At 42.8% G+C, this 27919-nt stretch overlaps 1 protein-coding gene across 1 annotated transcript; it reads right to left on the reverse strand.

The window, feature by feature from the left end:
- On the reverse strand, positions 1–26093 carry pcsk2 (proprotein convertase subtilisin/kexin type 2). The gene is made up of 12 exons (XM_061087552.1): positions 25893–26093; positions 23847–23951; positions 18886–18999; positions 18250–18358; positions 17375–17412; positions 12533–12609; positions 11460–11548; positions 10721–10896; positions 8688–8903; positions 6772–6872; positions 5259–5486; positions 1–490 (listed from the first exon to the last, which is right to left on the reverse strand). Exons 1-12 carry the CDS (start codon positions 26091–26093, stop codon positions 1–3), a joined length of 1944 nt encoding a protein of 647 aa, XP_060943535.1.
- Between the last annotated feature and the right edge of the window lie 1826 nt (positions 26094–27919).

Genomic DNA, 27919 nt, shown 5'->3' on the forward strand with positions numbered 1-27919 from the left:
TCAGTTGTTTTTACTCATCAAGCTCTTCAGACTTCTGTCTATCGCCTCATCCAGCTCCTCCTCTAGCTCCTCCTTTTTGGACATGGCGAGTTTGGACTGATAATCACGAACTATCTGGTCTATGTAAGGGGCACTTTGTGTTCCGTGCAGCATGAGAGTCCACTCTTTCAGGACTCCGCGCTGTGGCTCCTCCCCTTGGAAGCCCACCTCCAGGACCCAGGTCCCGCGCGGGTCCTCGCCCCAGGTGTGGGTGGTCATGAAGGGCCACTTGTCGAAGCCCACCTTGGAGTCGTCGTCACGGGGCCTCCGGCTCAGTAGGATGGACTTTGTGCCCATGGGCGAGGTCATGTTGAGGTTGAGGTCTCCGCGGCGGGTGCCGTTGACGGTGACCACCGCCTGGACGTGCTCCAGGTAGCGGACATAGTTGTCCTTCCCCTGGCAGGCTTCTGTGGTGATGTGTAGGACCACCTTGTTACCAGACTGGATTTTACTGGAAAAGCAGAAGCAGATTAGAAAAAACTGAGACTATGTATCAGAGAGATGGAGAAAAGCCAAATATCGATATGTCCTGACACTGTGAGAGCAGAGGAAAGAACGGCCCTTTCTTTCAGTCTACTTTCAACCGGCCCCGCTCCCCTTTCAACGTCCAAGTAAATACTGCACTTGACCCACTTTTCCTATCGAACCATCCAACCCATCAAGGCTCTTTTTGAACCTGCTCCCTTCTCAGTCTGCCTGCTTCATGGTGTGATTTATCACTGGTGGAGGTGATCAAATATTTAGTTGTTTAGTCGACGACACACATTTCTTATATTTGGTGCCACATAATTCTCCCACTAGTTCTCTATCATTTGAATGCCATCTGTCTTTTATGGTTTCCTGTCACATAATTTACCATCATATATGTAGCACACAGATCTAATAAAAAGACAGATGTTTAATATCTATTGAATCATAGGTCGGTAATGATTTTTTAAGGTTAAGCGGTGTAGATAATGGATGGATGGATGGATGGAGGAATGGATGGATAATGCTCTTCACAATACACAAGGGAAGTGGCTTATAATTTAGGCCTAATCTGAAAATTATCCAAACTTTAAACTCAATCAGAAAATAGAATTCTCATCTGTCATATTATCTGTCTTTAATTCGGTGTTGCCCTATTTATTTTGTCGTTCTGATCTTCCTCATGTGTCTCTGTTCACTTTCCTTCCTGCCTTTGTGTGTTTCCCTCCAGTCTTGATTGTTTGCTGCTCCCTGATCGGTTTCACCTGCTTGTCCTCCGCCAGCTGTTGTGAGTTTGCTGTTATTTGAGTTTGTATCTAAGTCAACTCCTCAGTTCAGTCTTTGTCGAGTCGTCTGCTTTGTGTTTCTGATCCTGCTTTGTTTTCCCTGAACTGTTGGATTTCCACCTGTTTGTTTCCTTCTGTGCCTTCCCCTTGTTTTATTTAGAAAATGAATCCAACAAATTTAAATGGATATAAAACAAAGAAAAAGTGATAACTGTTGCATGAGAGGCTGGAAACAGCCATCAGCAAAACTATAAGTGAAAGTTTAACCTCTGTAATATAATGCCTCATTGCCCCTGAGATAGATCTTTAAAACTTAAAAAAGTTATTATATAGTCGACACTTTCTCTCTGCTCGGTAGTAAATCTGCTTCTTTTTGTTCATAAACTGCACGACCCCTGATTTCAGCTGCATGAAGAGATTCTTTTCATTTCATTCGGACAATGAACAGAACAGAGTGTGAAAGCAGCCTCCTCTGTCAGTGGAGAAACGCCCTGTCGTACTCATCTCTCTGTTTGACGGAGAGAGAGACTGAGGAGAACACAGCGGGGCAGGGGTGGGGACCAAAGGCTAAAGAGGCTTAATAACATTATTAAAGGCCGAAAGCAAATAGCGGGCGGTGGGAAATGGGGAGGGTGGGGTTGGGGAGTTTGAAGAGAAGAGACAACATAGACGAGACAAAAAGAAAACGAGCGAGACAGGGTGGTGCGGCGGCGGCCTCAGAAAATGATTAATAGAGCTCTATGCTGAGCGCAGAGAGGTGAGGCCAGTGGTGAGCTGATGAAGCAAATTACTATTCCCAGAAAAACAGAACCATTTCCAGTGGGAGTTTCACAGCCCAGTACATGCTGCTCGCTCACTGAGAAATTTGACATAACCAAATATGAATCTGTTTTTTCCACTCACATCTCACATGTTGCGCAAACTCAAAGTGCCATTCACCCATTCACACACATTCATACATGTGCAGCACTTCTCTCTATGAGATGGAGCAATTGTAGGGGTTCCGTGTCTTGCAAAAGGACACCTGGGGAATGGAGAAGACAGGGATCGAACCGCCGAACCTTCAGTTCGAGGACCATGTCATTATTTTTTTAATTTAATTCTTATCATCAGTAAATTTGAACGTATGATAGTGAATCTATCTACTAATTCTAGATAATCTCTGTCTGTCTGTATGTGGCTCACATATCTCAAGAACCGTTCATCTTACAGGCTTCACACTTGGCACTTGTACTGTTAAGGGCCTTAGGGAGTGTAGAGTCAAATTTGGTGCAATTTGGACAAGTGATATGTTCAACAGCTCTTTGTTCAGCAGTGGTGGCACACAAGCCAAGCAAACATTCCAAACAGGTGTGTTTAGAGCGAGCACTGCAGTGACATGACTAAATATGTAATTTGAGTCGGGGTGCCTGTGAAGGGCAGGACCAGCAAAGATTAAAAACCCTTCCCCACACCGGGGCCCTGCACGACAGCTCCGCTCATAACCAGAAGTTCTCCTCCAGCTAAGTAAGCCACAGCCAGCGAGAGAGAGCAGCGGTATCAGATCAGTGCTGAGCAGAGTGCTTGCGAGCACGGCTATGCTGGTGTTTATTGCTTTTCTCTGGTGATACACTATCATCAGAGGTGGCTTGTTATAATTATATCTTCACCACAATAGAGGCAGGAGGAGCCCCGCGGTGCTGCTGTGGAAACAGTGAACCGATGAGAAGCACGACACAGCCGGCGACGCAGCTTTGTGCTGCACAGCTCGAGAAAATAGCTTGAACAACACATCGCATTCTCCCTTGTAAACAGCACCTTAATGAGCAGTTATTCTTTCACATAATTAAGGTTTTTCTATGTTGGAGCAGGGAGATGATGTTATACTTTAATGCAACAAAACTCTGAATGATCATTGAATGTGTATAACCACAACCGTAACGCATACAACAGCAAGTCCTTTCCGTTCAACATTTGCATGTTTTGTCCTCAAGGATGCAATAAAACCATATGACTCCTCGGGGATGTTCCTTTTTTATCCGGCACTGCACTCAGGGGAGGTACACACACACATACACACACACACACACACACACACACACACACACACACACACACACACACACACACACACACACACACACTTATAAAGAGAGACTTTCACATCGTGTTGTCGTGACTGCATCGTCTGTCGAGCGCTGATTAGAGAACGAAATGAGAAAACTGAGGTGTGGACGGTGGCAAAAAAATACTCAGACCTACCGTATTCAGTCTGCTTTTTTATCTTCACCAACACATTGACACTTGACACAATGCATGTGAGCGCTCCGGGGTTAGGTCGCACACACACACACACGCACGCACACACACACACGCACACTTCCACCTGAAATCCCTTCCTGGCTGTAAGTCAGTTTAATTGACAGTGTTTTCCAGGGTGCGCCACACTGGACCATTTATGGTGCTGTAATTACAGCGAGTGAGAGGGGGAGTCACAGGAAACCACAGAGCATCGCACACGGGAGCTTGAAGCCGGGGGGTATGATAGATGGATGGATAGGACAGCCCTTGTTTGGCATGCAAAATGGGGACAGGGGGGGAGAGATAAAGAGGAGGTGAGAGTGGAAATGAAAAAGATGACAGAGATGGAGGCGGGAGGCCCATATTACAGAGAGAGAGAGATGCAGGGAGGGAGACAGGATGTAGCTCCCCTAATGTGTGTGGACACGGGGAGGACACGACGACGAGAGGGATGCAACAACCACAGCTGCAGCGGTGAAAGATGAGAGCAGAGATCTAGCAGAGGCCAGACTGAATGGATTCAAAACATCCAGAGACAGATCGAGCTCTAATGTTATAGAACGAGAGAAAGCTCACGTTAAAAATCTCATAAAGGCCTCATGAATTAATTATAATAGAATCCACATCACAGATGCAGACTGTGCTCTGTTAGAAAATACTGTGGCAACACAAGTGGAGAATTATCACTGTTGTTTTGATAATATCTTTTGGGGTATTGAGCTGAAGTATGAAGAGAGGGGAGAACACAGACTGGATGAGCTACCTAAGAATAAAATATTTTTTCTGAATGTAGGCCCTGTATCCTGCCTCTCGCCCAATGTCATGTATGTATGGACGTATAACTACTCGACCCAAGATGTCTTTGAACACTCTGCACTGGATGTTTCAGGTTTCCATGCCACACTTCCATAGGAGCATGTAGGACCATGTTTGGCTTCCAAACTAGTTATGATATGATCACCTGGTGTTTTTAAGGTACTGAGCTGCAAAATGAAAATCTGCTGTTCTGCTAAAATGCTTGAGAACTGTCTTGAAGGAGTTTTGGACTGACTCACTCCTTTAGGTTTGGTAACATTATTGTAATGAAACATTCATATGTAATAAAAAAAATTGTTATTCTTTCTTGAAGGTTAGAATGGAAAAACTCCACACACGCATCCTTCAGCAGAGAGAAGGTCAAAAAACACAGGAGAAGAAACAACAAGCAAATCTCATTTCAGAGTGGAGGGGGACTTTAATTTCATCTTTCATATTTTTTATGAAACTAGAGAAACGTCATCAAAAGGAGAGGATACTAGATACCAACGACTTTGCTACATTTTTTTGTACGGGTGTTTACCAATGTCTTTGGCAGAAATCTAATTCAGATGACAGAAGACGAATGCACCGTCCCACGCACAGCGGCAGCTACGAGACTAAATCATTACAAATCTGCAGCACAATCAGACAGGCCGAGCAGCCTAACTAAATATCGCAGGGTTATGAAGTGGACACTCCCATTGCACATGTTTGATTGAATTAGGCCTTATTAGGATTTCCCCACTAATTAGATGAGTGTGTCTTTTATGCTCGGCTGTGTTTCCCTTCAACATCTTGGTAGGGACAGTGTGAGATCGCAGCATAAGTATAATGTTTACATGTAAAATGCAATATCCATAGTAAAAAAAGAATGGAAGTGTAACTTACTGGTTCTCCTGAAGGGATCCAGCTACACAGTGGAAACGCTCAGGCACAGTTTTCCAGTCCTTGGACATTTTCACCATCCCCCCAGCGTCCAGCACGCCATAGCCAAACAGGTGGTTGAACTCCAGGCCCACGCCGTTCCTCCTCCACTGGTGGACCTCGTCGTGGAGCTGGTTCCTCTTGGAGGTCAGGACAGACAGGTGCTGAATGTCTCTCCATGTCAGGTCCCGGCTGGGGTCATGAGCGTTCACAGGGCAGAGGAACAAGGGGATAAAGGACAGAGTGATGGAGAAGAGATAATATTGTAAGACAGGCTAATAGGAACAAATAGAAACTCTCTGATTCATGATTGTGCCTTAATTATATTTGCTTCATTATATAAACTTCATCGGGTCTGTATATGGGGAAGATTATGGCCTTTGTCCGTGCTTCCCTTATCTCGACTGTGTGAAGTGACGGCTTTATTCTGGCTGACCCGCTGGCCGATGTTGTTGCACGGCTCAAGTGTGTTTGGGCAGTAAAAAGGCAGTGCACTCGTCCTAACAGCCTCGTGATTATTTGCGGCCGGACAGGGCGAGTATCTGCTCCTCCCAGCGGCAACATCATTACTGTGTGTGCAAAGCAAACAGTCTCTCTTTATTCGACTCTGCTCACTGGTGTTAGGTAACGGCAGCAGAGTCGTGTCAGCCTCTAATGTGAGAAATGAAGCATCTGAGGGGAGAGAACGGCGCTCCGCAGGGATTTAAGAAGAAAAGTTCTCCAGGTTTTAGATTTCACATATTTGTTTTATAATGTGTGGCTGGGTTTATTTAAGTTGGCATGTGTTTACATTTTCTTTCTGTTCCACAAGGATTATAAAATCATCAGATCTGGTGTCGTCATCGTAGACCTTAGTTTTCATCAGATTGAGACGATCAAGTGCTGTGGTGTGTTTCATCATCCAGAACAGTGTCTCAGCATCCATCATATGGGAAGTGCAGTGATAAATAAATTATAAGCGTTGAGCGCATCTCAACAATATAAACTGTGTTTTTCAGCTTTGTACTGAGATAAAAATAAGAGGGCTCCAAATGTGATTTCTGTCCTTGGCACCAGCACAGTGAGTCTGTACTTTGTGGGCGATGGAATAAGTGCTGTTTTACTTTTCATTCAGCTTAATGTTTGATAAATATGCTATCTGGTGGAAGGCGGTGAGATGATTTGTGCTTCTGAGAAGTGTGGACGCACAGAGAGATAATGAGAATAAAGGATTGCAGGATGGAGATTGACAGATGAAGAAATCAATGCCACATGAAAGCTCTAAGTTGTACTTAGGAAGAAACGGCAGCTCAGGAATGAATAGCACAAAGAGTAGTGCTCTTTCAAATCAAAGATTATCTAGATTTACTGGCTGAAAGCATGTCATTGTAAAATTAAGCCGAGTTGAACAAGCTGATATAATAATGTTTTATACAGACGGAGTGTCAAAATCAATAATGATGATTATGACAGGTGGAGGGTGCAGTAAAACACATACTTAGCCTCAATAGCCAGAGCGAATACACCGGCTGCCTCCGGAGCTGCTGCTGATGTGCCGGAGTGACGCAGCGTGCAGTTCCCGTACAGGTCTGTAGTGGCCTGAAATCAAAAGAAACAAACAAACATGCATTTTTAATAAGGTGCTCCATGAAAATAAAGGCGGTGGGTGATTATGTGTCACTTTGTATTCCTGCTGTGTATATATAAGAACCTCAGATATGCCTGAAAAACGCCCTATCTCGCAATGTTCAAGAAAGAGGAAGTAAATACATTTTTAATCTGTCCAGTGAAGATGTGTCCTGTTTACTCAATATATCAGCCATACTTTATTTATCACTTTATACAACACGTTTATATTGTTTGATGACAGGCCATTACTTTGCTGTAGTAAACCAGCAGATCGAAGTGATGGTGGGAGCTGCTAGTGACAAACGCTCTCTGCTCTTGTTGTTCGTAAAGATAGAGTTCAGACACCAGATACATCACTCACTCTCCCTCATAAAGAACTTCACACTTTCTTCCCCAAAAATACAGCAAATCATACCCCTTTTCTGCGGTTGATAAACATTATACCTAATATATAGTAATAACGTATTTAAAGCATTTAAAGCGACCAACATGATCCTTGTTTTATGTTCAGTGTACATTTTAGAACAAATCAAGGAAAGGATATATTAGAGGGACTTGTGTACATTGGCTGAATTGCTATATAAACACCTTGGCCGACAAGTTGTGTTTATATTTCCTAAATAGGCATCTATTCATTTAATTTGGTTCTTAATTAGAAATGATAACAGATTGACTGCAATTAGACGGGGAACCCCAGGGAAGATCTGTGGCTCTGTCAACAGCCAAAGGTGATTTGCATAATCACAAACACAAACCCCGCTCACTCTTCGTATACACGGGGAAAATTCTAAAGCATTGTGCAGAATGTCAGTCTATATTCTCGAAGCAGACAAATACATCAGGTCCATTATCCCAACAATAACAATCCGTGTCTGGCATCTGTCCTCAATAAAAGGAAGAGAGCCTCATCCTTCAAGCTTCAGCTGCCTCATGGATGGTATGTTTTCTCTCTGTTTGACTCTTATGACTCATCCACTCCTTTTTCTCAGGGAACTCCTGCTGGTGAAACGATTCCCCAGGTAAATGTTCAGGTAGCTTTGAGCCGGTTACAGCTATAGTCCATTTGTGTGCGTTGAGGTCAGACACCAGATTCGCTTGATTGATTTGTAACTTTTCTTTCCAAACACAAACCAAAAACAGAAAATAAACTCTTTGGTCTTCCCTCATGGCATGAGTAGTAGGGCCATATTAAAGGAAATTCTTTATATTTTGCTAACAATTTCATAATAGTATGAGTATACAGTTGTAATTGAGAAGAAAGTCATAATATTATGATGAAAGAGTTGTATTATCATGGGAATATAGTTTAAATTAACAAGAAAAAGGTCATGATATTGGGAGTATAAAAAAAAAACGTGTTTACTTTAAGAGGCACAAATACTCTGTTGGGTAAATAAATCTCCAGCAACAAGAACCAACGATAATAAATAGTTAGTAATGATTCAATAAAGAATTTTTTCCAATTATTTCTATTGGTAGTCACAGAATGGCGGCCTCTCTGATGATGCACCTGGATGGAAGGGAATTAGACCTGTTCCTCTACCTTAAACGAAACAGTTTTTCACAACCAGCTAGCAATTACAGTAAAACAGCTTCTCAGGCTTTTATCCCAGGCCTCATTCAATCTCCTGAAAGTCCCAGCATGCACTGCTTCCAGGGCAAACAGAAAGCTATTTACAGCTCAATCTTTGAACAAAGAGGCGAGTTCAAAGGCCACAGAAACAAGTCATCTTTGAGTGCATAGACCAACGGAAAAAGAAGATGGTTTGACTTCAACACACTCACAACGCCAGCCTCTGGGTTCCTCTTGCGTCCATTGCTGAAGGTGGAGGCCAGCGTGGAGGAGCAGCTCTCGTCGTACAGGGCGGTGCGTCCGTCATTGATGGCTGAGTTGATGGAGATGGTCCACATGCTGGAGGCATAACCGTCACAGTTGCAGTCGTCATAGCTACCACCGTCTCCCGATGCCCACACGTAGATGCTGCCTTTGCCTCCGCGGCCCTAAAACAAGATAATTGTCATCCTGAGTGGATTGAGAATATGTCACAGTTCTGCTTATTACGAGGGGGATTTCCATGGTCGAAATGAGAGCTGGGAATTTGGAAATTTGGAGTGTAATTATCCAGTAGGTGTCAGTGTGGGTTAGAGGGTGAATTATGGACATGATCTAAGTCAAACTGATCAAAAAAGGAAACTTGATAACAAAGATAAAGCAACTGGAAAACAAATCAGTAAATAGATTTCAAAGACATTCAGTTTATCAGCCTCTAGGTTAAGATGGTGATGTTGCCTTGAGATCGTCGCATTCAAAATTACCTAATGTTTTTTTTCAAATGATTGATGAATTAGTGTGTTTATGTGTCTCTGTTGGAGGAATTGCAGGATGGAAGCAGGTTTTGTTGCCTTTCAGAGGGTGGGTGTTTAATTTGTGTGTTATGTTTCTATAAATATCAGTGAAGTGCCTCGTTCGACTTCCCACTGAGCGAGTAAAAGCGCCCATCTCTTTTAAAGTAAACCATCGTAATAATGATATCGTTAACACTATCCAGTAGGACCATAAAAGGTAGATCTTACCTAGAAAAGCAGCTGATAGAGGAGCTGTTGTTCTTTTAAAGACAACATGATGACCCTGATTGTTTTAATTCTTTTGAGTAATATCAGGTAAACGGATACTTTAAATCAAACTAAATCGTGCTTTGTCCTGTCAGTAAATACTTGTTGCAGTGCAGCATGTAAATGGAATCACACAGTAAAAAGTCATCATAGTCACTGATGGAACGCCTTGAGTCACCAAACATCTGACTCTGGCTCCATTCAGTGCCCTCTCCACCAAACGCACCTGTTTCTACAGAGGGGCCGACGGCTTCCCACATAGAACAAAGGATCAAGTGGAGGAGAAGTGTTGTGTCCTTCACTTCATCGCGCTTATTTCTGTCTCTCTACTTGCAAAGATCTGAGCCTCACTGAGCTTCAGCCGGCACAAGCCAAAAACACCACTTTCATTTTTCACGTGCACTTTGTCATACTAAAATCAAAGGTGATTCTTCGAAAAATCCTACTATTACCTCTAAAATGCAGATGTAGTGGCTCCCAGTGTGACTCAGTATTGAACAACATGCTTAATTCTAAATGTTGCACAGTGCCCATCATCTTCAGCCAACATAAGCTTCTATAAGTGATCATTAGAATCCAAGAGGCAGATTGCAGAGTGGCTTCTTGATTAGTTGTGTTTACATGATCAGAGATTACAGTCACTGCTGCTCCTACTCAGCCACCCCTGCCCGAGAGAGGGTCATTTCAGAGCAACGCACACCTGCACATGGTGCATGTGGATTAATCGAGCAAGAAATTGGCAGTGGCACTGTAAGCATGGCAACTCTCTATGTGGGTACGTTTGTGTGTGTGTGTCTCTGCGTCTGAAATGACTGCAGCAAGAGGGCTTACATTTTAGCCCCCTTAGCAGACCTTGGAGAGTTTTAACCCTGCCGAGGTGTCCCTGAGCAGGAAACCGGACTGATGCCTTTCTGGGCTCCAGAGGCCCTGAAACCTCTCTGTGGTTAGCTAATACAAAAATATTCCATTGGAGCTGAGTGCCACACATTATGGGATGTTATGATGAATGGACAGCCTCTAAAGAGACCCGATACTGGAATCCAGGGATCACCAAAGTTTTTACAATTCATTGTGCCAAAGTCTGTGCCAATCCATCACATAGAGACAGTTAGCTCAAACCTACAAATAGAGAAGGTCAGGTGATACCCAATGGAGCTAACAGAAACTGCCTGCATGTCTAGATCACCATCCACAAACGCCCTTACCTTGTTGACGCCGTCAGCCATAGCCTGCAGCGTGAGCTCTCTGGGTCCGTCCACCGTCTTGCCGTCATCGGTTGGTCCCCAGCTGGCGCTGTAGATGTCAATAACCTGCGGCATGTGGCTGATGGACGATGCCTCGATGATGTCAGTCATGAAGGGTTGGTCCAGCATCCTGATGCCTGATGGAGCAAGATCTCCATATCAATCCGACATTAAAATTCAGGCTAATGTTGGTTTATTGTGCTATTATTGCTACTGCTACTAATAAAATAACACAGTTTGGCAGCATTTCCTTCCCGTTCAAAAGATGTATATTGTGTTCGTCCAATCAGCGACGAGCCTTATCGATCGTGGGTACATCCCTTTTCCATCAGAAATTAATATTTCTGTACTTTGTGTTTTGCACTTCAAAACCACTTTTACATATTGTGTATTTTTAGCATCTAAACCCTTGTAAACATTCTTTTATTTCTACCGTGTTACTTGCAGAATTTTTTTTATATGTGGACTCTGTCTGAACAGTAATGCTATGAGTAGATCCCAACCAATGCCGATCTGTCCTTCCACAATATTATACCTACATTTTCTGCCGCACACAGCGTTTCCCCTCGGAATGAATCACCCTCATCATACCCTTGATCCTTCCATCATACCATAATCACAAAGGTTGTTTGCTATCATCACTGTCGGCTCATTGTTATTCCTCTCACTGTCCAATACCCTGCTTTAATATGACACACACCTGCCACTTTGGAATTGTAGGCGACTCCCACGCCGCAGATGTTGTTGTTGGCTGCAGCAGACACCTCTCCCGCACATCGTGTGCCATGACTGGTGACACAGAGATGCAGAAAACACAGGATTTGCATTCATTTACATTTGTTTACAAGGGGATATATTGTGGGTTCACGTTCTGAGATAAGATTTCACAGATTAGATGGCTGCTTTTGTTGACCCTGTGTCTGAGTAGAATGAGGGAATTGCTAATAAAAAAGGTTTAGCATTTTTGGAGCCAAAAATCTATTAAAATTAGCATAAACAATCCGTAATTCTGAAACCTGAAGATTATTTTAGCTCATGGACCGCGAGAAAGATTGATCGTTTTAGTTTTTCTGTAATTTCTTCGAGCCAGACGGAAAGTGTTTTCACATATCGGTGTTTGCTTGTACCATGTGACGTGTGTCTATCTCTCCATCCCTCGGCTCCCCCACTGGGACACTGCAGAGAGTCAACCCCTCTCTCCCAGCATGCTTTGCTACAGACAGGCAGCTATTTATAACAACCGGCTGATTAGCCAGCGAGTTGTGCCCGACAGTCAGCAACTGCTACACTGGCAACCCCAAATATTCCCTTCTCACTCCCTCACACACACTAACACACACACACACTAACACGTCTAAGCAGATGGAGTCACAGATGAGAAGTGGCGGAGGAAGAATTTATTTCTCTTTGTTTCTCTCCTGGACATGTGTTGCGGTGGCAGTGGATCACCCAGCGTGATGGGAGATGGGAGGCAGATAAGGCGTTATCAGACAGCAGGTCACCACTGTGGACACTGCTACTCTGAAAGGAGACTTGCGTTAGTCCCCCTTTATCTACCTCACCTCCTCCAAGTGAGCGGCTAAAAAATAGCCATTATGTGTTCTATTGTGTTGGGTTGGACAACAGCTATGTTTATACTGCACCATTATGTCTTAATGGAACTAGGCTGAGAGAAAATCAATAGTAGGAAAGCTGCCTGACTCAGGCAGGGCGTACACATGCACAGAGAAACAAAGAACGTATGTAAACAGGGGTTGGATGAGTGAGCTTTACCTGTTGAACCAGTCGTCTGTGTAGCGTGGAAACGGGAACGGGTCATTGCTGCTGAAGTCGTAGCTGGCGTCGGCATTCTGAAAGGACCAAATGGATGCATTTACCAAAACAACAACAGCTAGGCAGAAAAACAGAAGGAGAGACTGCAGAGGAAAGCGTTTCATGATGAAGTCCTGAGTTGTTTATCACCTGGATGCACCTGCTGGGGGTGATTGGAGTCCAAAAATGTAACTTGCTGTATGAAAAGTGCTGCTTATAGTTTATTTGTTACATTCAGCAGTAACTAACACGGTCTAATGGACCAGATTGATATAAGATTACTCACTTTATTGCTAAATGCAGCTGTTAGCTTAGCTCAGCACAGGAAACAGGGGAAAACATATTGTGACCAGCTGTTTATCCAGGATTGTCCCACTTTCAAGCTTGGTTTTTCCCGAGCAAATATATATAAAACACTGAATATCCCGGATTCAATTCCCGATATCTGTAATGCCGAGGAGACAGTCGGCCTTCTCTAAAGAGTGGATTTCAGTTTTTTAGAACTTTAAGAAGTGTTGGTAGTAGTGTGGAGTGTCTCTGGTAACTTTGTGCTAAAAAAAAAGCAGATAATTACATTTCCCAAAATATTGATTACTTTAATACAGCAGCCCTGGAATTAATAATTTGTAATGCGAGGTGTTTTAATATTTAATCTTCCTTAAGCAACCAAAAAATCGGAAACAACTCCCAGAAAAACAAAACTTTAGGTCAACAACACTTCCAGCTGCAGTTTTCAAAAATGACCATTAACGTTAAGCAACTTCTGCAACATTTTCAACAAAACCTCAATATAATGAACTTCATTAAAATTTTAAAGATTGATTCCAGGGCAATTGCACTAGTATACATTTGTTTTGGATTCACGTAATAAACTCCCAATGTTAAATAGTACACATGAACAATGATGTGACCATTGTATATAGTCACAAATCTTTACTCCGGGGCAATGCTGCAATAATGTGTCATCACAGCAGGGATTTCAAGCTGAGAAAATGAAATAATTCCACATGGCCAAAAGTAATAGGATCAGAACGAACAGCAGCGGAAAAGCAGATATCCCAGACACATCATTAATGCAGTCAACATAATTATCAGAACAGACATATCTGGAGAACACACACACACACGCACACTTGGGAAAGTCTTATACGTGTTGCCCTGTCTTTCTCTAACTCACTGCCAAAGCACATTCAGGCTTGCAGTGCTATTTATCTTTGCAGTAGCCCGTAACAGGTGCTTCAGTGCGGTCATGGGCACGGAGAAGCCACAGCCGTGTTCGTAAGCCACACACCCCGAACACACCAGATCAATCCTGGGGGCTGTTTCCATGCTCCGGCCCGTCAGCCCTGCTCGCTGGCATTTAGACAAGATGACTCAGTCAGCGACAGGGAGAAAGCAAAACAGCGAAAGCTTAGTGACCCGATGGAGAAACATTGTAATTATGAGGACGTGGAGCAGGTAACTAGTGGAAAGACAAAATGCTTGCTGCATGACGAAGTGGCCATGGAGAGAGATTCGTAGCTCTGCGATTGTTTAAGTAGACGTGGCCATAAATAGAAAGGTGAATATAATTTGAACAAGAGTGAATCTCTTTCTGTCTTTCCTTTTCTCTCTTTCTTTCTTTTTCTCTCAGAATCCATGCTTGACAATGCACATAGCAACCATCTAGAATTGTCTATGTGATAACGTTTTAGACACAGACAAAGCTAAATGCAGTAAAATAAGCAACATGATGGCAAGTAAGGGGACCAGGTGAGGCAGAGACACTATCCGTCACACTGTTGTATCCCATTTCAGTGAATGTGTATGTGAGAGAGTGTTTGATACGTCTGATACTAGAATATAAAGATAATTGAACATTTGAGATAACTCTTTACCTCATTCTCTTTTTAACTTTCTAACCATGTTCATTTGTATGCACTACAATACGGGTATCCGATTGTATTTTTGAAGGTTCATCAATGGCTGTACCTTGCCGAGATTATTCAGAAAGGCTATCGTTGGTCAGACCCAGATCATTGTATTTTGTGATCCTGATAACCTCCCTCATATGAAAGTGAACATACAACATTACCTACAAAGTTACTGACAAATTTAGCAGTGAACAGGGTGGCCTGGGTTGGCATCGACTTCTACAGTCTAAGATATTTATTATTATTTATTTATCTATGTTTTCTTCTTATATAAGAGTTGAAAGAAAACATGTTTTTGCTCACATCAGAAATAGAAATGTATGGGTTGTTATTTTCCCTTTTCCTTTACTTGGAGTGAAAAGTGCTGAGCCTCAGTAATAAATGACCTAATGAGGCTTGTCCATGAATCACTGGCAGCGCTTCTCAACCTCATATCTCCTGCCATCAATCAAACTCTGCTCTTCCTCCGCTGTCCTGTGAGCAACCAGGTACCGGGTAATGGATGGTGCCCAGCGTCAGCCTCCTCACCTTTCCCCAGCAACCCTCGTCCGTCCACAGGAAAGAGCCATGACTCAATGCTGCTATAGCGGAAGCCATCATTGGCTTGTTTGTCTAGTTTCAGATATAGTGAAAAATGTTATTTATATAGAGGATGAGGGGGACGTCATCAGCTTGATGGAACATTGTAAAGTAGAATTAAAAAAGCTTTCCACTGTAGTAGAAAGTGCATTTACTCCACTTAAGTACAGCTGTGAAGTACTTAAGCGACTTTGAAGGCTGATATTCTCAATATTTATTTTTTCTATTGTTTAACATAGAACTTCTACTGGTTTGTACGTGTTACTTTTTAGGTTTTTAGTTTTCTACAACCAAAAGGCAAATATCCAACATGCAGTCACTGCCTCTAATGTTCTGAATGTGTTTTATTCCTGCCTTGTTACGGGCCCGGAATAAACGGCCATTTATCTGATGCTGATAACCTTATCTATAATCTAGGAGCGCTGATGCAGGGTTCCTCTACAATGCGACCTTGAATGTCCTTCTCCAGATGTTTTTAAGTATCAAGAAAAAAACTATAAAATGAGGTCCAAGCTAACTTTTGAAGAATAGACAGTGAAAACAGATATAATCCAAACAACAGCAACACATGAGATGAACTTCACGGTAATGTGACATCATAATGTGTTGTCATGGTAACATCCCAGGGCGTACAGAGTTACATTTGCTACGCCGTATCCCTCGCACAGGGCGTAAAACCCAATGACACACCTCAGCTGCTTTAGAGACGGTTCTCATTGAGAGGGAAAAGAAAAAGGTCATCCCCTGATTAATGCTGCCATTACTAAGAAATCCTTAGAATAATGTAGAAGCCGAATACATTTAGGATTGATCATGTGCTTATAAGTGTGGAAACGGAAAGACTACAGTTTGTGTCCAAGAATCAGATCACACTCCACTTATCTTATTGTCTTTTTTGCCACCATCTGAATTCTGTGATCTGTTAAAGGCTGGATATAAGCAATACAGCACATCTTCCATTATATCACTCAGTAGTGTAAAACTAGAATCTGTATAGGTGAACTTGTTTATTCAGACCGCTTAAGCATTAGCAGATAAACATACCATGAAATTAAACTAGCAAGTTTAGAAATGTCTCATCTCAGGACACGCAATCTCAAAATTGATTCACCGTGTCAAAATGTATCATACGGGCTGCTACTGAAGGATTATCACATCAGTGGTAGATACAGAAACACACGGAGCCCACTATCTCATAAACAGACACTTGGCTTTCAAAAGAAGATACACACATGCAGGCGAAGACCCACAATCAGCTCTGATCTAAGAAAAAAAATCACACGATTTCAAAATATATTCTATTTTTCATGTGTTTATTCAGCTGGGAGTAGGAGATCTTTATGAAACACCATGACGACGGGTAACAAAATAGAAGTACATACAGTGCTTCTGTCTCTCTCTTGCATGCACTCTCACTCACACACAGACACACACACAGAGGGACACACACAGAGGGACACACATGCACACCACTTCAGATCTATGCACAGCAGGATCCATCTAGACCATGCTCCTGCATCACCCTAGCTGAGGCCGAGTGTTATTTTTGGGCCGGGACGCATCTCTTCACAGGCAAGAAACATGCAAACGCAGGCAAACCTGGTGGGATGTGCACAGGAACATGCAGAGAGAGGAAAACACACACACACAAATACACACTCTTTTTCAAAAGCACATTTAAACTGATTGCACATTGTGGTCATGAGCCGATGTGGAAAAGCTAAACAATGGGGAAAGAGGAAACTCATCCAGAATCATTGTGTTTAAACCTCTTTGCAACACAATATTAACAAGTATACGATAAGTAGCACATTACCTAAAGTCTCACTCACAACATCAAATCCTGTGCAAGATGTCATTTGTCTGGATTCAACGACAGAACGATACAGTTTCCCACTGCGGACACAGCAAACTCTACAGTCCCATCAAACTAAGCCCGCTGCATTTACTTGTTCTGTTTAGCAGAACCTCTTGTCCTTTAAGGTTTTATCAGTATTCTGGAGATAGAGCATCACATTATGCAGCGCCAACCACCCTGGCATTATCTCCGCTTGTGACAGATCGGCCTGCCATTGTGCCTGCCACAGTGCAGTGTGCATTAACATTAAACAGCTTGGCTGGCCGTCTGCCTGCCTCCGCGTCCTCCAGGAATACAAGGAGACTCGGCAGCCGTGAATGCAACCCGGAAAGCACCTGTCACTGCCAATGGCACGCCGCGTGGAGCCCATGAAATCCACCCCTGCTTCACTTATTAACAGCACTTCAAACAAATGAAGGAAAGTAGGAATTTTGGAAACGCAAAGGTACTCACATAATTTGATGCCAGGTCTGGGTGTAGAAAGTCGATGCCTGAAATGTGAATTTGACATTAATCAGTGATTATGCATGATAAGGAATGTGTTACAGAGGATAGTATGACCTCAAGTGTCTTTTCGCTGTTACAACCAAGTTTCATGTTTGTTCAGTTTTAATAATGAATTGGATTCTGACAAAAACAAACAGATAACGCTGGATATGGAACAATGCTACATTAATCAACATTAATAAACTGATTGAAAGAAAATGGCCAAACCAAAAGTTCTTTAAGTTGATTGAAAAGAGTTGGCTTTTCTTTTCTGGTTATATCATAAATTAAATATCTTTGGGTTTTAAACTTGAAATGTGAGCGTCACCATGGGATCTGTGTGCCTTATTATTTTTTTTACTTTACTTTTTACTCATTTCCTTTTTTATTATAAGTATTAGTAAGTTATATACTATACGACACAATATTGCAGAAAGATTTTCTGCCACTAGCTGCTGCTGTGAACATTTAGCAATGGGCCATTATTCACATCACAAGACAAGACAGTAAATAGATAAAAATACATTTCTAACTTCATATCTGGTGATTGTAAAGATTTAATGAAATGTAAGCTGAGACAAATCAACAACACTGAAGGCTTAAAAATGGAAAGTAAGTCTAATTTACAATTATTAATTAAAATTGTGTGCAGTTGTTGAATGGCAATTTATTCTAGTGAGTCACCAGTACATAATTTTCATAACAAATCCAGCACACCAGTCGTCACATACTCTAGAAAGTAGCCTGTTGTTAGTCCTCAGGGTGTCGTTAATTAAACAGATAAGATCAAAGTATTTAATTGAATTTGTCCCGGGGACAAAACAACAGCACGTAACACTCACCGTCGTCCATGATGGCGATTGTGACTCCTTTGCCCGTGTAGCCCAGTTGCCAAGCTTCAGCCACATTAAGATCCAGCCCAGGGGTTCCGTCTGCCTGGCCTGTGTTTATCTAATCATTCAGACAACATGGAGAACATCCATGACTCATGGTACCCAGGTGAGCCACCATTAGGAAATTAGTCAGCATGGTGTGTGTGTGTGCGTGTGTGTGTGTGCGTGTGTGCGTGTGTGCGTGTGCGTGTGCGTGTGCGTGTGTGTGTGTGTGTGTGTGTGGGAAGGGGAGGCAGGAGATAAGGACCGCTCGGGGGTGGGAGAGGGAAGGTGAGAGGAAGGGGAAGTAAATGTCAGTGATACGGCGCATTCATCGGACACGCCAGATGAATGACAGCAAGCTTGCCGTGCCATAAAAGTCACGCTTGCAAGTTGGGGAAACAAGAGGGGAGGAAACTGAGCGGCATGAAAGCAGCAATGAGATGGCACGCACAATATTGGCCAGGCTAATTAACGAATGAATAACAACATTGATTCAGAAAGTAGTGGGGAATATGCCTGGCCTCCGAGTAATTAAGGTGGAAGAATGTGGATTGGTGCGAAAGGTCAGGCGGCACGCAAGCAGCTGCCGGGCTGATTACTCACCAGATACCACTGTTTGGTGAATAGAGGGTCGCTCATGTTGACTTCAATGTCATTGAGATCTCTGTAGCCTCGCTTCTGACGATCGAAGCCGTCTTGGTCAAACACATTCTTCACCTGGAGGAGAAGGAAAATGAAATGCGAGATCAGGGTCGGTTGGAAGTAAATGACAGTCTAATAAAACATTTACATGGGGATTATGAAAAGAGCAAAAGGGTCAGAACAGCTGAAAATGTAAATAAAAGTGGAAACACAGAAGGATTTCTTGCGACCGGCTGAGACAAAGGCAGCAGCTGCTCTCTGCGCAAAATCAGCAAACCCAGCTCTACTGTACCGAACAGGCAGAACACCTTAAATTAAAGGGGCTATTCATCCTCTCCAGAACCGAGGGCCAAGACTCCCACTCACCTGCCCCCTCGAATGATGGTTTTTCCTCTGACGACATTCTCGGCAAAGACGCTGCAGCAATTACGATCAGAAATGCCTAAGACACGAACAGCTGTGTTTTATATTACAAATACTTAGCGAAAGCTGCCACAATACCTTGAAGATAAGCTATGACAGACCCAGTAAATGACGGGGATAAATGTTTTACATGTAAATACAGGTGCTCGATTAGCATGGGGACTGCCAGCAGAGCGATTATCATTATTAATATTGTATTTACCTCTTCTACAGATTACACTCCCAATGTTTCCATGACATCATATTTGCCAGTAGATATGAGGTCAACAGTGATCAACGCGAGCCCATCAACGCGAGCCATTCTAATTTGAAATCCCTGTCCCCTGTGAGGTTGTTAGTGAATTTAATCAGATTCAGACGAGGTAACCAAACTGAGGAGGTGAGGCGGAGGTGAAGGAAATGCAACTCTAGTAATCAATAGCTAAACCAAGCCTGAAGAGAAGTTCTCAATGTGAAATATATTACCCACCACCAACCAGTAGAGCACATACCTCCGATAAGGCCCAACAGTCCCCCAATGAAACCACATCTAGATTCATTACAATCTGAGTTTTATTAGGACTGAATTGCACAAACTCATAAATATCCCTCAAACATGCCAGATTTTTGAGATCCGCCCCCTAATCCGGACACAAAACACAATTAAAGGGGTTTGTCCTGACCCATTCTGCTTCCTTCCACTGAGTTCCGTGGTAATCCCTCCAGTAGCGTTTGCAGAATCTTGCTGACAAACAAACCAGCAAACAAAGAAAACCAACGGGGGTGAAAACACAACCTCCTTGGCAGAGGGAACAATCTGTTTGTCACAGATCAATGTCATTGATTTGATATGAAGGTTTATATCCTTCTCTGTCTCTTAATGCTTGTGTGTAGGTTAACAAGAAAGGCTTGAAGCCGGTCTTTCATTTCACAGGAAATTCTCAACACTACAAATAAATCCATACCTCATTGACAAGAAATCCTTATAATGCCGCTTCCATACCGGAGTTATTGATGCTAATAAAAAAGAAATGTCGTCTTTTCACAGTTCGAAAGCTGCGTTTTGAAAACGTGCTCCTGCCCACTACATGTTCCTGTTGTGCTTATCCCTGAGCAAATTCACTCTCGTGCATCTGAGGGAACCGGGCATTGTCCGCTGTGTTTACCGCCACAGATAAGAGAGCAGAGCAGCACTTAAGACGGCCTTTTAAAGCGGCCACAGCCTATTCAGCCACATCTTTCTTTTATGGCACACGCCGAGCGGCATCAGCATCACCATCAGGAGGCAAACACACAGTGTAAATGGAGTCAGTCAGTAAATCCTTTGAATAACAAGCTGGCCCTGGAAAGTACAGCTCCGTTTGCATGTTTCTGTCTTGGAGGATTTGGAAACGCTGAGGGGGAAACCAGTGTTTTTGAATTAGCCTCATGTAACATTTGTCATCACATCATTTAATTCACATTTGGAGGGAGACTGCCAGTACACTTTACATTATAACCCCCCCACACACACACACACACACTCCGTCCATCATCCATTTATTCCATCACTTGGCAGGAGAGCCGGTATTTCCCTTGAGACAGCATGTGACACTGCCCACTCACGACATCAAACAGTGCCCGTGCACCACCATCACTCTCTGCCTTTGCCTGCTCGCAACTCACACGCTTCGGTTCACCTCAAATCAAAGAGCCACGGCCGCCTCGTTCTTTTCACCTCGTCCTTATTTCCTTTCTTCCCCCAGACATATTCTTTTCAGGATCAAGGTATACTGCTCATTCACAAAGATTTCTTCTTTTTTTATTATTATTATTATTATTATTATTATTATTATTAAGAGTATTATTTTCCACATGTGTTTATTCTCCCCCACTTCCTTGTATATGCCTCAAACAGACTTTGAATGCATTTACCTCATGTGAAAAAATATGGGAGGAAGGAATCATACATGGATGGATGAATCGATGGACGGATAGACGGATGGATGACTGGAAGGATAGATGGATGGGGTGAGGGCAGGGATGTGTGAATACATGGACGTCACATTTGCAATCAATGTAGTGCTTGAGATGGAAAAGGCCAAGAGAGGAAAAGGACTAGTAAGTGTAGAGGAAGATGAAGTCCAACATGGCTCCCGGGAAACTGAGCAATCCATCCAGTTCACTACAGGGAATTCAGTGCTGCAATCAGACATGTTGTAAGTATGTTGAACGACTCCTTTAAAATATAAAAATCACTTAATATATGACAGCAAATTGTGAAATTCTATTTTTAACCTTTATTTTGTACCTTTTTTACTAATACATTTTTCTAGAGCAGCAAATGAGCTCCTTCCTTGTTGACAGAGCCACATGAGGAAGACTGAGATACGTCCGCCCTTCTATCTTGAAAAATGGTTGGGGAGATACTTCAGCATGATAAACAGTCGACGTTAAATGAGACTCGCTGACCTCATCCATCCACGAGAGATGCACAAAAATCAATAGCTGCAGTGTCGCATATGAGCACGTCAAGCATCTGATTAAAACCCGGCACTGGACCGTGGACCCGAGCGCTGTGTCCACGCTGTCTCACTTCCATTAGCTGTATTAGCTCGGTGGAGTGGCGCGCATTTATTTTCATTAGTGCCTCTCACAACTGCAATTAGATAGGTTGGTTGATTGTCTGCAGCAGAGACCTCCACTTTCACTGCATCCAACTGTGGGCAGAGCTCAGAAAGCCCAGTGCTCAGATTCAGATAAGACGCACCAGATCTTTTATATCACAAAGTCGATAAAATGATTATTTTGAAAATAAGTGAACAATCTCAGGCATTTTTTAGCAAGCCAAAATGCAGAATATTTACTGGTTCCAGCCTAAAAAGGTGATCATTTGCAGCTTGGCCTTGTCTTACATCAACAGTGAGCTGAATATCTTTGGGTTCTGGACTGTAAATAACAGTAATTGCCCAAAAGCACTCTGGGTAATTATGAGGGACATTACTTTTCTATTTTCTGACCTTGAATAGATTAAATACCATAAAAAAATAAGCAGATTCATTGATTGTAAAATAATAATGAAGATGAAGTAATAAAATGAATGCAGCTTCTCATAAAAGATGTTTGTCTCTCATTACCACATCTCAATACATATTGTTACAGCTTAAATCTTGCAAATAATTTTAATGTGAGTTGATACATTTTAAACAAGATATTATAAATGCATGATATGATATTAGAACATTAATGATTATATGACTTAGTATAATTTGTCATGAAGCACTGCTTCATCAGCTTCGAATAAGCAGCTTCCCGTCAACATAAAAACACTGAAAGTCTCGAAGGATGAATCGGAATGACATTTAAAGCAATATTTAGAAATAGATATTGAATCAGTGGCGTCTCAGCAGCTTTTAAGTTGCCTTGATAGCTGAGATAAGACAGAATAGAAAGTCAGAAAGCACAGAGGATCTGTAATAGTATAACTCTTTGTTGATACTGAAAGACCAGAACATGCAATGATTTATTTAACTATCGCAAAAGCACTAACCCCAATAATCAACGACGTTCTTCGGTCCCTGAATTCACATATCAATATCGACTATAGTTCTTTAATTTTCTCGGTCACAAGGGAACTCCAAGGATTCTGAGAAGAAACAGTCCCACTCAGATGCTATAATAAATGTTATAAGGACAATAAGACGAGTGGGGACTGTGACATCATCAGGTTCTGTAAACACACACACAATTCACACTTTCTTACCCTGCTCGCCTCATGCTAGCAGGGTGTTGTTTTTACCCATCACAAAATAACTCAAAGCTCACCATTTGGGAGGGTTTCTCCAAATTATTCACTTTTGGAGTTGGAGACGTCAAGGTCAAAGTCAACCAAATTATGAGCTGAGCAAGATATCTCCGCAAATAACAGAGAGAAAATCCAAAGCTTCTGTTGATCAGAAAATTATTCTGTATCATATGATGTCATATGATATTTGATGTCATGATGGAGACAGAAATTTAGGTCATATATTTCAAAAATAAATTTTACACAGGAAACATGTTCCTTTGCTTCCTATTGGACAGTAGACATGACCTTAGGCTCATATAACCTAGATCTGAAAATGAGTTATGCATTACATCATCATTACATCACTATGAAATCAGACTCTGACATCATACAGAGCAGTAATGTATTAACTGTTTCACTTTGCCGTGGTTGTGTTGATTCCTTTTGTATCTGACTATTGTTGCCACATTTGGAGCGTTAACACAAACAGACTATCAAAGACCGAACGATGGAGAAAACCAATTCTTCATCTGACCCTCAAGAACACAATGTACTAATTTCTTTTTGCAAGGTGCATCCAACTTCCATATGGTAATATAAAGAACGGGATTTCCCGCTGTACTAAAGATAAATACTCGCCTCAAAATAACTATTGTCATGCAAAGTGAAGAGGTAGCCATGCTGCTGTGGGCACATGTAGGCAAGAAACACACGCTGCGCTATCCTCAGTGTGTATCTCTGTGTGTATGCTCACCCTGCGGTCTTTCTGGAGCCGCTGTCTGCTGCGGATGCTGCGTTTGCTTCGCCTCTCTGACGACTCCTGAGGATAGAAGTGATAGAGCCCCTCTCCAAAGGAAAGCTGGTTTTTAAAAAAAAAGAAAGGAAGACGAGGGATGAGGAGTACAGAAGCAGAGATTAGTACAAACACAGAGGCAGCCGTTAGACACTGTGAGAATGGCAAATCAAACAATGCATTAGAATATAAATGGAGGAGAAGGACAGAGGGTCATCCTCCAGGTGGGAATAGGGGCGCTCTTTCCCTGGCTTTCAGCGAGGAGCTATTTTAAGGCACTAGAGAACGATGCTGGAATCAACCCTAATAAATCACAAGGCCAGGGAAATGAGACGCATCATCCAGAGCTTTCCCTCCGGCACTGGGCACAGATTAAAGACCCCCTTATGCTTTAGTAACCACCAGGGTGCAGGTCAACCTAAAAATAAATGCTCTCAGATGCGCCTGTCACATCTAATGTGAAAATGTGAAAATGTGAAAATGAAATTTTTGTGGAAGGATGAGGATTATTCTTATCTTGCACTGCTCTTTAATTCTGCTTCTGTTGCCCCAGTAGACAAACACTTATGTGATGCAGAGAGAGAGAGGGAGAGAGAGAAAAGCAATTAGAAATAATGCACTTATATTGAATCTTCTTACAGCAATTAAGGTTTATTATTGGATACTGGCTGATTACAGATGTGTCTCTCTCCATCTCTCCACTCTGTTTGTGCTCACATTTGTACGTGTGTCCCGGCTCTGTGTCCCTGCCTGCTTAATTAAGCAACAACAGGATAGAATTCAAACCACAGAGACATTGTTTAATGATGCATATCCCATCAAGACAAATATAGCTGCCGATTACATAACCTGGAAGGCAGGGAGGCAGAAGATGGGGGTGCGTGGGTGGGTGGGTGGGAATGGGGGGTGATGTGGAGCCTATACAAGAAAAATAACAGGCAATCACAGGAGTGATGATGCTGCACGACCACGGCCCAGATATCACAACGTGACGTGTTACAGACTGGAAATGTTTTGTTTTTTTTGTTGAGGTATAAAACAACAAAAAAAGGTGGAATCCTCATTCACAGCAGCTCAGACACTCTACGCCTCACTGGCTACAGCTCCAGCCAATTTCACCTTAACATTTATTTTGACATGTGACAAGCCAGTCACACACACACACACACACACACACACACACACACACACACACACACACACACACACACACACACACACACACAAATACAATGTCAGGGAATAATTTCTATTAGTCTGCCATTAAAAGCTTGTTACGAGTCTTTGACATGCTGTGATGTGTTTGTCAGTCTGAGGTGAGTAAAAGGCCATGTCTGCTGGCAAGGCCACGTATGTCACTTAAAGCAATGATTGAATACATTGTGCACTCAGTGTGTGAGAGAGAGAAAAGGTGTGTTTTTTGGTGGGAAATCGTGTTATAAAACAACAACAAATAAACAAGCTAGTTCTCATCCATTAACGGGATTGAATGACTACAAATACAAAAACAAAACATAGAAAATCCCAAACTCCATGTTATGAGAGAAACCCTGTGGTTTTAATAGATTTTGTTTTTGGTTTTCAGGGGTACTTTTGCTTTTCTGGACATTGGATAATTTCATTGTTTTCACATAGCCTATTACTGAATATGGACTGGGCATAGTTGAATAAACAGCCAATGGGCCGCAAGCCAATGGGCAACATAATAGGACCTGCATTTTAGTAGGAATGACGTCATGAAATTGGGAAAAAGTATAATGAGTCTAAGCAAAAGAAAACACAGACAAGCTTCTTGGTGTCTTCTCTTCTGTTCTGTGCAAACTGCTGAATATTGTCTGTCACTGTCTCTGGTATAAGACAGAAAAACAAACGTTGCCCAACAGCCTCGTGTTTTAGTCTTTGATTTAAATAGTAGATTGGCAATTATAGATTATTAATAGATGTTTGTTTTCTCAACCCTATAAGCTCCTGGTGCGAGTACAGTGCATGGCAGTGGAGCACCCCTACCTTTCGGGCACTCTGGAACCCATGTTGTGTTGCAAGTTGGTGCGCCTCATCCTGTGCGTCCTCGAGGATCTGGACCAGGAGATGGTCCGTCAACACTCCGTCTGCAGCCTGCGTCGCCAGCAGCAGCAGCAGCGGCGGCAGCAACGCGTGCAGCAGCACCGTAAATCCCGCGGCTGTCCCGTGTCGAGCAGTTCCGAGCATCGTGTCTGGCTCTTGTCAATCAGCCCCGTCTGCCTGCAGCCTGCCTGCCCGTCGGAGTGCGATCAGTGTGCGGGATGCTCCTCGCCGACGGTGGGAGGAGGAGGAGGAGGAGGTGGAGGAAGAGGAAGAGGAAGAAGAAGAGGAAGAGGAAGAGGAGGAGGAGGAGGAGGAGGAAGAGGAGGAGGAGGAGGAGGAGGATGCAAAAGGGGGGTCGAGTCAAAGCTCTTGCGGACGCATCTCCCTCGTTGCCAGCTGATGGAGTCCACTGGGAGTTGGATTTCACTCCGCTTCTGATGTGCGCGCTTGTGCGTTGTGCTGGACCAAAACCTGCATCCTCAGCTTTCTGTCTCTCCTCCTCCTCCTCCTTCCATCTGTAATTCAGTTACCTTCCTCGCTCGGGTAGTTTCTGCCCGTGACGTTGTACCAATGGGCTCCGGCGGGTGTGTCTCCCGGTTTCCTTTCCCGGATGAGCTCGGGGACACTTTTCAGCACCTTGGAGAGTTCCTCCCATCATGATAGCGTTTTTATTGATTAGCGTCTGCAGCTGATTGGACAACACGTCCACCTAATGTCTCATTGAGGACTAGAGTGGTATATCCTCATATTGACCTCTTCCATATTCCTATTTAATCCTTGCATGTGGATTTACATAACTCAGTTCTACACCAGGCCTATCCCTTCTGTTCTTTTTTACTGTATATAACTCCATAATAACCAGATTGACCCTCACTGTGTGGTGGAATGTAAGAACAGTCCTTCTGGAAGATAACTGGTCATTTGGATGAGCAGCAGGTCTTTAGGGGCCTGTAGAAGGACTGCTCTTACAAAGACTGGCTCATTAAAAGACTACAGCTCGACTGCTTTGCTCCTGCTTCCCTGCAGCTATACGCCAATGACCTACATGAATGAGATACAGAGCTGCTGTTGCTGAAGGATTTAACAATGACGTGTATGTAAGTAAAGTAGAGAGCAAGAGAAAATTAGGGTTTCCTTGAAAAGGACCATGCATGCTTTGTGCCGCACAGCCAGCAGTTTCTACCGCTTAGTTATTTTCAGTGCAACCCTAAAGACTTGGTGGTCACCTCATGCAAGACCTCTATACAAGATAGTAAACTATTCCATGGACCCCCGGATGAATGTCTCTTTGATTAATTTGATATGCCTGTTGTTGTTTTTTTGTTTAATTATATCAATCAATCAATCACATTTTATTTATATAGCCCGTATTCAAAAAACATTATTGTCTCATGTGGCTTAAGGTGCAACATCCTCAGCCCTTAACCCTGAAACTCAGAGAGAGTTGCAAATGAGGGATGACTCTCCCGGGATGGACAGAAGTGCAACAGATGGGATCCATGAGAAAAGACATTGTCTAACATAAAGGAAGGCGTGTGTCAGTGTTTAAAGTACTCATTCAAAAAAATGTCTAACAGAGATGAAGCAGCAATTACAATTGAAATGACAGCATTACTGGTGGAATATGTGAGCAGGCACATTGTATATCTGAGCAATCAAATTGTAACCACAATCGACAATCAGCTGCCACCACGATCCATGATTTACGATCCACGATCACAATCACGATCTGGTCGCAGCCTCGATCTACAACGATAAAGCACAAGGACTCCAGGTAAGAAGTCAACTCAGTAGCATGTGCTGATGAGACATTCATTTGATGAAGAGAGGGAGGAGGAAAAAAGGAAAGCAAAACACAAGAGAAATGTCTTGGAAAGATATAGTGCAATATTGTCAACATAGAGCACCAGTATACCGTGATCATTTTAAGGGATATATGTGGAAACTTTTCACGGACTGGCTCTAAGTGT

Source organism: Limanda limanda, chromosome 15, assembly GCF_963576545.1.
Source record: "Limanda limanda chromosome 15, fLimLim1.1, whole genome shotgun sequence".
NCBI classification, from domain to species: domain Eukaryota; kingdom Metazoa; phylum Chordata; class Actinopteri; order Pleuronectiformes; family Pleuronectidae; genus Limanda; species Limanda limanda.